At 41.2% G+C, this 10867-nt stretch overlaps 1 protein-coding gene across 9 annotated transcripts; it reads left to right on the top strand.

The window, feature by feature from the left end:
* Positions 1 to 5497: 5497 nt before the first annotated feature.
* On the top strand, positions 5498 to 10459 carry LOC103723621 (protein indeterminate-domain 5, chloroplastic-like). 9 transcript variants are annotated; one of them, XM_088705854.1, is made up of 5 exons: positions 5498 to 5929; positions 6045 to 6138; positions 6344 to 6622; positions 7096 to 7492; positions 8849 to 10459. In XM_088705854.1, the coding sequence occupies exons 3-5, from the start codon at positions 6445 to 6447 to the stop codon at positions 10041 to 10043; spliced, it is 1770 nt and encodes a 589-aa protein (XP_088561980.1). In that variant the 5' UTR covers positions 5498 to 5929; positions 6045 to 6138; positions 6344 to 6444; the 3' UTR covers positions 10044 to 10459. The 9 variants fall into 9 exon arrangements, with proteins under 9 accessions (XP_088561980.1, XP_008812830.3, XP_008812824.3 ...); XM_008814608.4 differs by having other exon boundaries at positions 5593 to 5925; XM_008814602.4 differs by having other exon boundaries at positions 5593 to 5925; positions 6331 to 6622.
* The last annotated feature ends 408 nt before the right edge of the window (positions 10460 to 10867 follow it).

Genomic DNA, 10867 nt, shown 5'->3' with positions numbered 1-10867 from the left:
GGAAGCCTATTGAAATTTTTGTTTATGCTTAACCTAGACCTCAGCTTATTGACATCTCTAATTTGGTAGCCGTAGAGATATATGATATAGGGAGGACAGGTCTTGTCCAAACCAAACATGACTTTTAATTATTAGACCCTTGTCCAAATGTTAGATCACGGACCTGTTCATATATTGTCAAGCCGAGAACTTCACACCATCCATGGAATAAGACCCATTACATTGAAAAGCCACCAAACTGGGAAATTAAGACAAAAGTTTGCAATAAAAGCTGTTATTGCCTCCTGTGAAGGTCAGTAGGTTACGAAGGAATATATTAATGAAAGCTAATGTTTTCTAGTCCCAAGAAAGGACATACCTACGGGTATGTCTCTTGCCATTATTTTTTAAGGCGGGTGGCATTTCTCTGTCAACGAATGTTTTGATATTGGGACCAGAGATGAATGTATCTCATCTTCCCCCATGTTTTGAAATGCTTGCTTATAAAATTGAAATATTATTGTCGTAACCTAATTAATATTTCAAGAAAATTCATGGAAGTGCAACCTTATTTCATACAGAAAAATGCTATATAAATATGAGGATGAAATTTGTGAAAACAACTCTGAAAATTCCCTCTTTTTGGAAAAAAAAAACATCATGTGCTGCCTCAGTGCTCCTCAATTGTAGCAGATGATTTTTTTTTTATCCTCATGTTTTTTTTTAAAATGCATGCTTATACTATTAAAATAACAATGTCATAACTTAATCAATATTTAAAGAAAATTCATGGAAATGCACCCTTACTCGAAACAGAAAATGTTTTATATATATATATATAGATATGATGATGATGATGATGGTGATGATGATGATGGTGTTGAAATTTGTGAAAACAACAACGTTGTGGAAAAATCATTACATGTTGCCTTGATGGTCCTCATTTGTAAGATGATTTTTTCTTATCCTTTATTAAGAGAGAGTTTTAAGATAAGTTTTAGATTTTTTTGAGGTACGTGCATTTTCCATGTCATATATACTCTCTAAGAACCAAAACGGCAGATCGTCAATTCGTTATTTTACTTCAACTATTGCCTTTTCTCTTTTTGCTCAAAAAAAAATCCTACTATCTTTTGTTTTTTGGCTGCCTTGGCTTTATACTTTAAATTCACATTGAGATACGTGTCTATATATATAGCCCGCAGTCATGGTTCAGTCACGTACGTTACACCTATTTATCTCATTACTTTCTCCTGGGCTAGTGAATGCATGTGAGTATCATTTATTACCAACAAAACCTGTCAACTTCATCCAGATATGCATGTCCTACTCGTGGCTTAAGCCGGTAAGGCAGCTGGCCAGTATAATGACCAAGTCTCACTAATCTATGTGAAACAGCAGCTTCATCCCTTTTCACTTGAACAATGCTTTGGATCAAGAAGTGATCATGACAAACCTTCAAGACTCTGGCTCATGTTATGGTGTATTCGAGACCTGTTAGCTTAAGAGGGAACTTTCAATGATGCCCAAGGTGATTTGATCCTATCAGGGACAAAAATATCAGGAAAAAACAAAGAAAGAGTATTAACAATTTTTGAAAGCAGGGTTTTAAGTCATATATTTTAATTTAAACAAATAAAATTATCAGACATATTTATATTAGTGAGTCCGCCCTTTTACAATCCGAAACTCATTTCTCTTCTACTTAGAAGAGATTACAACTTTCTTAAATAATCATTATTAGCCGAAATAATTCGTAAAAAGATAAAATCTTTCTGTAACTAGATCACCTCAAATTTTATTTCAACTTTGTTGTTTGTCGTGTCATCGAATTCCTCCCAAATTGTAAAATATATCCGATCAAATTTCCATTCAAAGAGAAACTTTTACTTTGATTGGCCCATTTTGATATTCAAAAGTCATCAAAATTTCATTTTCATAAGGTGCCACAAATACCTTGAGGGGTTCCACCTTGTAGTACTTGTAGAAAGCTTCATTTTAGAACTTGGCACACAAATAAAGGACACCAGATAAGAAAATTATGATTCCGAAAGTTGTGGTTCACAACAAAATCCTTTATGTAATGGAGCTTGAAAATTATGATCTCCAAAAGTTGTGGTCCACAACCAAACCCTTCATGTAATGGATCTTGCTCCCGAGTGCCATTCAGATCTACCCAAATTGCTAGAATAGTCTACAACAAATCTAGTGATCTGTCTTGATCATGTTTCTAGTTTTAGCTTCATTGCTTTTATTAACCCTAATGGAGACTAAGCTTATTCCAATAATTAGCTGATCTCCATTGCCAATGATGCCTTTTGTATAGTCATGGGTTAATTCAACATGCACTCATGAGAAAACAATACTAAATCATTGTTGGCATAAATTAAATATTTTTAGGTTTCATATTGTGCTGTTAAGAAGCAATCATGATTCATGATTTCCAGTTTCTTCTCGGCTAATGTAATGGTTGCTTCGTATACCTCATGAAATATGAAATTTAATAAAAACCTTCTCTTTCCCTTGGTCTTACTTGCATCATTTATTGATGGTGGAATGCTTTTTTTTTATGATTAAATAAACAAGCATGATCTTTTTGGATATGTAGATAATAAGATAGATTTCACTAATTAATTATGACAACATGCACTTGCACTCCTTCAGTATTCCAAATTACTAGAAGGGCAGCTTATTGTATTGCAAATATAGCAAAAGTATTGAGAATTTATTTTGCAAGTGCAAGGAGAAATGACTTTATAGGGGCAAATAATTACTATGACCTATGGCTCTTTGATGAATTTCACGAGCCGGACGAAGGAACATATGGAGCCATTGAATCGGGAACTCCATACATAAATATATGTAATTTTGCCTTGAACATAATATTAAGAAAGGAGCAATGTGCATCAAAGCATTATAATATTTTTCAATAAAAATCATACAATTAACACAGCAATTTTTCCCAAAATCTGTGCCAAATCTTTTGAATCAAGGGCCACTTTATTAAGCAAGAGAGCACTTGTTCAAACATGGCTGAGCATAATTTTTCTCCCAATCATATATGATCGTTTGTTGAATTGAAGCTACATTTGGAAGCTTGCTAATTTTTTTAAGAAAACCCAAACTTTAATTAAGTTACTACAGGATTCACTCTAAAGCACAAACTACCAACTTTACGAATTCAATTAACTATCGCTATCAATGAGGTCAAGAGCCATAACATAGGTTATTCATCGAGTATTAGTTTTGTTTGACATCTTATTCATGAAATAAGTTATTCTTGAAAATTTTGATATATAAAAAGTTGAGGTTTTATCACCATCCTTGCTCTCATGCATTTAATACATTACATACCATCAAGCTAGCGGCATCGAAGCGATTGTTTGGGGCCTTGTAGGAAGAGCATCATTGCAGTTCAAGCTACAATACAACTTGAGTTACAAGTAATCCACTTGTAGGGGTTCGACCTATATATGTTGTTCGGAGAGTGCTGGGGGATGAGGGTGGGAGAGACAGGATGAGAAATTGAGGTGGAGGCTTCTAGTGGTGTCGATAGTGATCCAGTCAGTGTTCTTTGGTGTGGAGTGGATCAAGTAGACGCCTTGGATGTCGGAGAAAATCTCACCACTGGAGTTTGGTGATTGGTTTAGGTTCAACATTTGGACGATGAGGCTTAAGGAAAACTGGATCAGAATTTAGGGATGGAACAGAGAAGAGAATGAGATCAAGATTGAGATTGGAGGTGGAGATGGACTTGTTTGCTTTTTGCTAGAGATTGAGTGCCATGAATGGGAGAATTCTCATAGATCTCACTCCTTCTAGCGTCAAAATTTTGCAAAATTATTATGTTTGGAGGGCATTTTAGGTGGGGTTGGGGGGGGGGGGGGGGGGCACTTTGCATGGTAACGGTTATTGAAGAGAGTGGTGAAAACGGAAAGATGAGTAAGGGAGGTGGGTCGGGCTTAGTTATACTTGGCGAGTATTGCAGTCTAGCGCGGTGCTGCTTGAGGGGGATTTGGTTACGGTCATTGGATAGGTTTAGCAGACGGTTGGCGGTGCGGACGTGTGCAACCCTCTGATCCAAGACATTCAAGCTTTGGTCTGTGGTAGGGTGGCCTTTCATACAATGCATATCTATAGAGAAGCCAACGGAGCTGCATACTAGGTAGCCTCGTACATGACCAACCACTACAGGATTACCCTTTGGGTTGGAAAGAACGAGCTACCTAGTACACTCCGAGATATGTTGTATTGTGACTTTTTTGGATATATCTATACTAAATCTGTATGAATCATCCGTTTCAGCAAAAACAAAAAAAGCAAGGTAGATTTGGGAAGGTCCGGTATGGTGTGGTTGAGGGATTCTAGCAAGGTGTGAGCAAGGAAGGTGGGGGAGGTCTAATTGGACATGCAACGAAGGAGAGTAAGGAGGGTCAAACAGTGTACAAAAGAATCCAATGGAGAGGCTAGGGCCATCCAAATTGAGATAGGAGAGCAAGAGAGCGAGGGTGCCTCATTCAACAGGCCGCACCACGTCATGCGCTTGTTTTGGCCATGAGACAAGCTTTGGCAAATCAAAGCTTGAGTTGCACCTCTCCATCAGCTCGAGCTACATGCAGTGTATGAGTTACAACCTACCAAAAAATTAAGCTCGAGTGCATCCGTATTTTGAGCGGCGTGTGGCTCTAGTTATAGGGTTCTAAGCAGTCCCTAAATCTTATAATCGCAAAAACGTAGATACCAAGACTTCTCAAATTATCTATTGTTATCATATCCTCTTTAGTTCAAGTGCATGCATAATTCAATTTATATTCATCAACCACCATTCGGTGCTTTCAGGTGGTCCCATTACTAATTATACAAGACGAAATAAGAATAAATAAGGATTTGCCAATCTGCCATAGCCCGGCTGGCTAGCATTCAAATTAACCTTGGTGACATCATTCCCACCGTATTATCAATAAATAAATAACTAAATAAGCGATTAATTAAAGAATTAACATATAAATAAATTAGGTTCTCCCTCATCTCAAATCACATACCTTTGATAAGCATAACTATCTAAATGGATGATAGATGGCTGAATTTGATAGAATCTGAATTCTACTTCTCTTTGTGGCAGCCAACCAACTAGAGAAAAGAGATTATATATATATATATATATATATATATATATATATATATATATATATATATATATATATATATATATATATATATATATATATATATATATATATATATATAATGACTTGGAGCATATATATCCAGGAGGGGAAGAGGAACAATTAAGGAGAAAAGTACAGAAACATTGAAAAGGGTAAGAGTGCCCCTTCCATCTACCCATCCCCATCCTATTTAAATAACTTTTTTGTCACCTTTTATTTTCAGATAATCACTTTTTGTTACTTATCACATTTGTAGTGGCACAGGGGGAGTGTGAATATTTTACCAGGTGGAGAAAAGCGGGTGGGAATAGGTTGCATCCTTTTGTCCTCGCCTTCCAGCGAGGAGACACGAAACAGGAGGAGGAGGTGGGGAGAGGGTAAGGTCTACAGCCCTATGGGGCCCACCCCTCGCCACATAACGACACCCTTGCCTGCGTGAGCCTCCATCAACAGCACCTCCCTCTCTCTCTCTCTCTCTCTCTCTCTCTCTCTCTCTCTCTCAATTTACAAAGATTTTTGTTGGAATTCTTATTTGTGGTGCAAAAGGGAGAAGAATAGAGGGGAAGAAGGGGAAAACAGGGGAACACAAAAAAGAGAATCAGCCATGGGGAAGAATGGAAGAGGGAAAGGTATGACAAGCAACGGAAAGAAATCTGATAGCCACCCCTTAGTTCTCTCTCCCTAATCCCTATAGAAGGGAGGACTGGAAGAAGAAAGAGAAGGAGGAGGAGGAGGAGGAGGAGGAGGAGGAGAGGAAAGGAAGAGGTCTTTTGGACTGGTTTGTATTGTTTTTCTTTTTTCTTTTTTTTTTCTCGCTTACTTTGTTTTGTTCTATCACTCTCTCTTACCTTTTGCTTGTTTTGAGTGAAACTCTCTCTTTGTTCTTTTGTAAGGTAGGAAGAGTCAGGAGGTAGAGTTTGGAGGCTTTTGGTTAGGGCTGTCTGCTAAGTATACAGATCCGCAGACTACACCCTATGGACTAAGCTTTGGGGTATTTCTCTCTTCCTCTCTTGGGTTTTTTTCTTATCTTGTAGATTTAGAAGAGGGAGAGAGGAAAGGGTGGGCGGATGGATACATAGATGGAACAAAAGGGACCTCATGGTTCTATGTTGGGTAGTGAGGATTTTTCTTTTTCTTTTTCTTTTTTTCTTTTTTTTTTGTGGCTCTGATTTGGGCTAGTCAGTGATCCTTACCAGAAACCAAAAAAACAACAGTAAGTAGCGAGGAAGAGACCAAGAGCAAGAACACCATCAAGGTTTGAAAAGGGCGGTGTTGTTTTGCTGCTTTGGTCCAAGAGATGGCAGCGGCCTCGTCGTCGGCACCCTTCTTTGGAATCAGGGAGGAAGAACACCACAACAAACAGCAGCATCTTCAGCAGCAGCAATCGTCGTCCACTCCGGGCTCCTCCGCACCTGCTGCTTCTCAGCCACCACCACCTCCTCAAAAAAAGAAAAGGAATCTCCCAGGAAATCCAAGCAAGTATCCACACCCTCACTCCTTCGCATACTCCCACTTCCCCTTTAATTCCTCCTTAGTCCCTCAAACCCTATCTCTGATTTTCCTTTTTAAACTCTTAATTCTGAGAATCGATGCATAGTTTTTCTCCATCATGCTGTACCTTTAGCCCAATTCGCTTGTCTGATGGATTGGATATCGGTACTGGAGTGTTGATGAAATGGTCTCTTTTCCATTTTCTTTCTTCCATGTTTTTCTTATCCTCCAAGAACACAAAAAAAAAAAAAAAAAAAATCATGGAATTAAGCTTCAAACTTGATGGGTTGATCTACTTTTGATCTGTTGGTCCTTCATTGGCACATCAGAACAAGCAATAATCCCTATCCTTTTGCGCATGACATGTCAAATTTGCCTCGAATCATTTCATCATAATTGTTGGGTTTTTGTACATCGAATGAGATGGCCATCACCATTCATTCAATCATGACTGCAGATCCAGATGCCGAGGTGATAGCACTGTCGCCCAAGACGCTCCTCGCAACAAATCGTTTCATCTGCGAGGTTTGCAACAAAGGATTCCAGCGGGAGCAGAACCTTCAGCTGCACCGACGCGGCCACAACCTACCATGGAAACTGCGTCAGAAGAACCCCAAGGAGCAGCGGCGCCGGGTGTACCTCTGCCCGGAGCCGACCTGCGTCCACCATGACCCGTCGCGTGCCCTCGGCGACCTCACCGGCATCAAGAAGCATTTCTGCCGCAAACACGGCGAGAAGAAGTGGAAGTGCGACAAGTGCTCCAAGCGCTATGCCGTGCAGTCGGACTGGAAGGCCCACTCTAAGACCTGCGGCACCCGCGAGTACCGCTGCGACTGCGGCACCCTCTTCTCCAGGTACAACACCAATCCATCCATCACAACCATCGAATCCATCAGTGATTGGACCATCATCATCATCATCATCATTCATGCCGTCATGGTGATGGTGGTGCACACTGAGCTGCACTCACTCACACAGACGGACAAGACAGACATGCTTGCCCGTGGGCTTGGTGATTAGGGTTTCCTGTGTTAGGGTTAGGGTTAGGGTTGTTATGGCTGGATTCCCTGGCGACTGGAGTGAGAGAAGATCTGGGTACATCGGGGAACTGCTCCCACGTGAATTGTCTATGGAACTGAACTGCCATGGTCATTTAGATTTCAAAAAAAGGCACTCATCTTTCTCCCTTGAAACCAACGCCTACTTTTATCCTCCTCTTTCTCTCCCTCCTTTCTCTCTCCTATTCACGTGGTGACATCTAGGCGAAGGTTTATCTTGTTCTCTTGTGGGTTGGCCTGCAGTGGGCATGGCCTTGCTCATTGGAGGTCCCCATTTCGTCAAAACCTTCGGTTTTAGGGTACAGCTCGCCTACTCTATCTCTCACACACACACATACATGCATTATTTTCTCACGGTGTAAGGAGTTGTAGGAAAAGGAGGTGTTGCAATTTTGCTGCTTATGCTGGAACGCAGGATGTTGATGGGCGTTGGGCATTGATGGATGTCCCACAATTGTGTTTACTGATTCGTGGCTTTCATGGTTTTGGTTAAAAATCTTGCATTGGGATGGATGAAGGCGTTCATGGCATTTGGAATTTAATGAAGGAATGAGAGCTAGTAGATGGTAGATAGTTTTCATGTTTCTCGCAAAGTTTCTCACTTTGCATTAATTGAAGGGCCAGTCCCAGATTTGGGTTTCTCTTCAGATAGACCGACCCTTTTTCAACTTCAAGGAGAGTTTCCTCTCCCTTACTCTTTTTCCAAATGCCTCTTGATGGAAGTGGACGAACTCGACACCTCTTGTTTCTGCATATGTTAATTTTCTTGGTGAATGGTGACAGCTTTCCCCATCCATCCAAGTTCCTATATCGGGGAACTTGGAGATCTGGTTGGTACCTTCAAAGATTCCGCTTCTGTTCTAAACCTAGTCTCCTTCGGATCTATATATTCCTTGATGTGGTTTTCTGATATTTAAGAAGAAATTTGTAAGAGGACATAAAGGAAGATTAGGTATTGAAATAGATACTATTTTACTTTCTTTCCTGCTAAGAAGATCTCTCTTTCTTCCTTTCATTTCGAGACTGCAAGTGACTTCATGACCTTGACCTGAAAATTTATTAATCGAAATATTGTGCTTCTACTGGTGTGCTCTTCTAATTAATGAATTGGAAACAGTTGAATTATCTTACGGCTTAGTTTAACTAATGCAGGCGCGACAGTTTCATCACTCACAGAGCCTTCTGCGATGCGTTAGCACAAGAGAGCGCGAGGATTCCGACAGGCCTGAGCACCATTGGCAGCCATTTATATGGGAACAGCAGCATGAGTTTGGGCCTCTCCCAAGTTAATTCCCAAATGTCCTCCTTACAAGACCAAAACCACCCATCCGCCGACCTCCTCCGCCTCGGAGGAAGTGGTGGTGGGACGCAATTTGACCACCTCAATCGTTCCTCCTTCCGTCAGCCTCAGCCCCCACATTCCTCTCCCTTCTTTCTTGGTGGTGGCTCAAGCCAAGGCTTCAATGACGACCCTCAATCCACTCATCCCTTGCTCCAAAGCAAGCCCTTCCATGGCTTGATGCAACTCCCTGATCTCCAAGCCAACAGCAATAATGCCTCATCTTCCTCCTCGGCTGCTGCCACTGCTGCCAATCTTTTCAATCTCAGCTTCTTCTCTAATGGTGGCAGCACGAGCACCATGAACAATAGCAACAGCACTGGCAACCAAAACACCAATCTGCTGATCTCCGATCACTTTAACAATGGGAACGGAAGTAGTGAACCAACGACCCTCTTCTCGGGAAATCTCATGAGTGATCACATGGCCTCGGGCATATCTTCTCTGTATAACACCTCAATGCACAATGAATCTTCAGTACCCCAGATGTCGGCAACTGCACTACTTCAGAAGGCTGCCCAAATGGGTGCGACCAACAGTGGCGGCAGCGGTGGCTCCTTGCTTAGAGGATTTGGCAGCTCTTTCTTCAATGGATCAAAAGCCGCTGGTTTCCATGTCACATTTAGTGGTGGTGGTGGTGGTGGTGGTGGAGAGAGCTCAAGGTCTCAGGTAGAGAATGAGAACCATTTCCAAGACCTTATGAACTCCCTCGCCAATGGGAGCACTGGAATATTTAGTGGAGGACATGAACAACAGACTGGGTTTGGTGGCTTCGATCCAGGCTTGTGCAACATGGATGATGGCAAGTTGCACCCGAACCTACTGCCCAGCGGCATCGGAGGGTCCGATAGATTAACCAGGGACTTTCTTGGGGTGAACAGCATGGTCAGAAGCATGGGGGGAGGGATATCTCCAAGGGAACAGCATCTTGGTATTGACGTAGGCTCCTTGGATTCAGAAATGAAGTCTGGTTCCTCGGCTCGATCATTTGGCGGAGGAAATCTGTGACAGTAATAAAGACATCCAAGGGAGGCAGTAAGAAGAAGCTGGAATACTTAATAGGTAAGTGACTCAACTTGGTCAACTGGTAGAGGAAGTTATTGTTACCTTAGGGTGGTTGTTTTATTAGTGTAGCATGGTCCCGGTAACTGCATGTTTCCTAGAAGTCCTATCTCTCATTTCTTCTACTTTCTTTAGTTAAAAGTTCTCGGCTGTAGGTAGTCTTTAAACTGGAAACAGGGTTTTGTTTCTTTCTTTCTTTTCTCATCTTTTTCTCCTTCCTTTCTCCTTCTTTAAGATGTTGTCGCTGCTTGATAAAAAGTATGTTTCTCCTTGGGACAGCGCTGGTACACCTGTTTCGTCTCTGCCTAATGTAAGGATACCTCCTTACGCTTGTGAATCAATATAATCATGCACTGTCATTATCCTCTTGTGTTCTTTTGCTTCTGTCTTCTCTCTCTCTCTCTCTGGCAGACACATGGACACACAAGTGAGCATGTCCTTGTGCGAGTTTAGATAGAGAGGGAGAGGAGGCCATGGGAGATGAAGAGAATGGTGGGTTATGAGGTCAAATGAGTGCATGCACGCGTGTGTTTTTGTGTTGGGAACGAAGTGAAGAAGAGAGAGAATAAAGAGGGGCTTTCAGTAACAATAAATCTATCCTTCGTTCTACGTGGAGAATGTTTTTAAGGTTTCAACTCTATATATAATTTAATATCTATACATTCTTTCTCTACTGCATTGGAAATTCCACAAGCATATATAAATAAATAATTCCATGCTGACATTCCCCACCGGCAGTTTGACGCGGTTGACCGCTGCAGGTGCACGCC

The sequence above is a fragment of the Phoenix dactylifera genome, chromosome 10 (genome assembly GCF_051530095.1).
Source record: "Phoenix dactylifera cultivar Ajwa chromosome 10, Ajwa_hap1_PhDact_Kaust_v1.1, whole genome shotgun sequence".
Classification (NCBI taxonomy): Eukaryota; Viridiplantae; Streptophyta; class Magnoliopsida; order Arecales; family Arecaceae; genus Phoenix; species Phoenix dactylifera.
The sequence above is the reverse complement of the archived record's forward strand: the minus strand, read 5'-3'. Positions and strand labels throughout refer to the sequence as shown.

Excerpts from the sequence above, each read along its gene's own strand:
- LOC103723621 (XM_088705854.1), top strand. The coding sequence starts at position 6,445 with ATGGCAGCGGCCTCGTCGTCGGCACCCTTCTTTGGAATCAGGGAGGAA. Across the intron at positions 6,623-7,095 it reads GAATCTCCCAGGAAATCCAA|ATCCAGATGCCGAGGTGATA; the intron begins GCAAGTATCCAC and ends TCATGACTGCAG. Across the intron at positions 7,493-8,848 it reads TGCGGCACCCTCTTCTCCAG|GCGCGACAGTTTCATCACTC; the intron begins GTACAACACCAA and ends TAACTAATGCAG.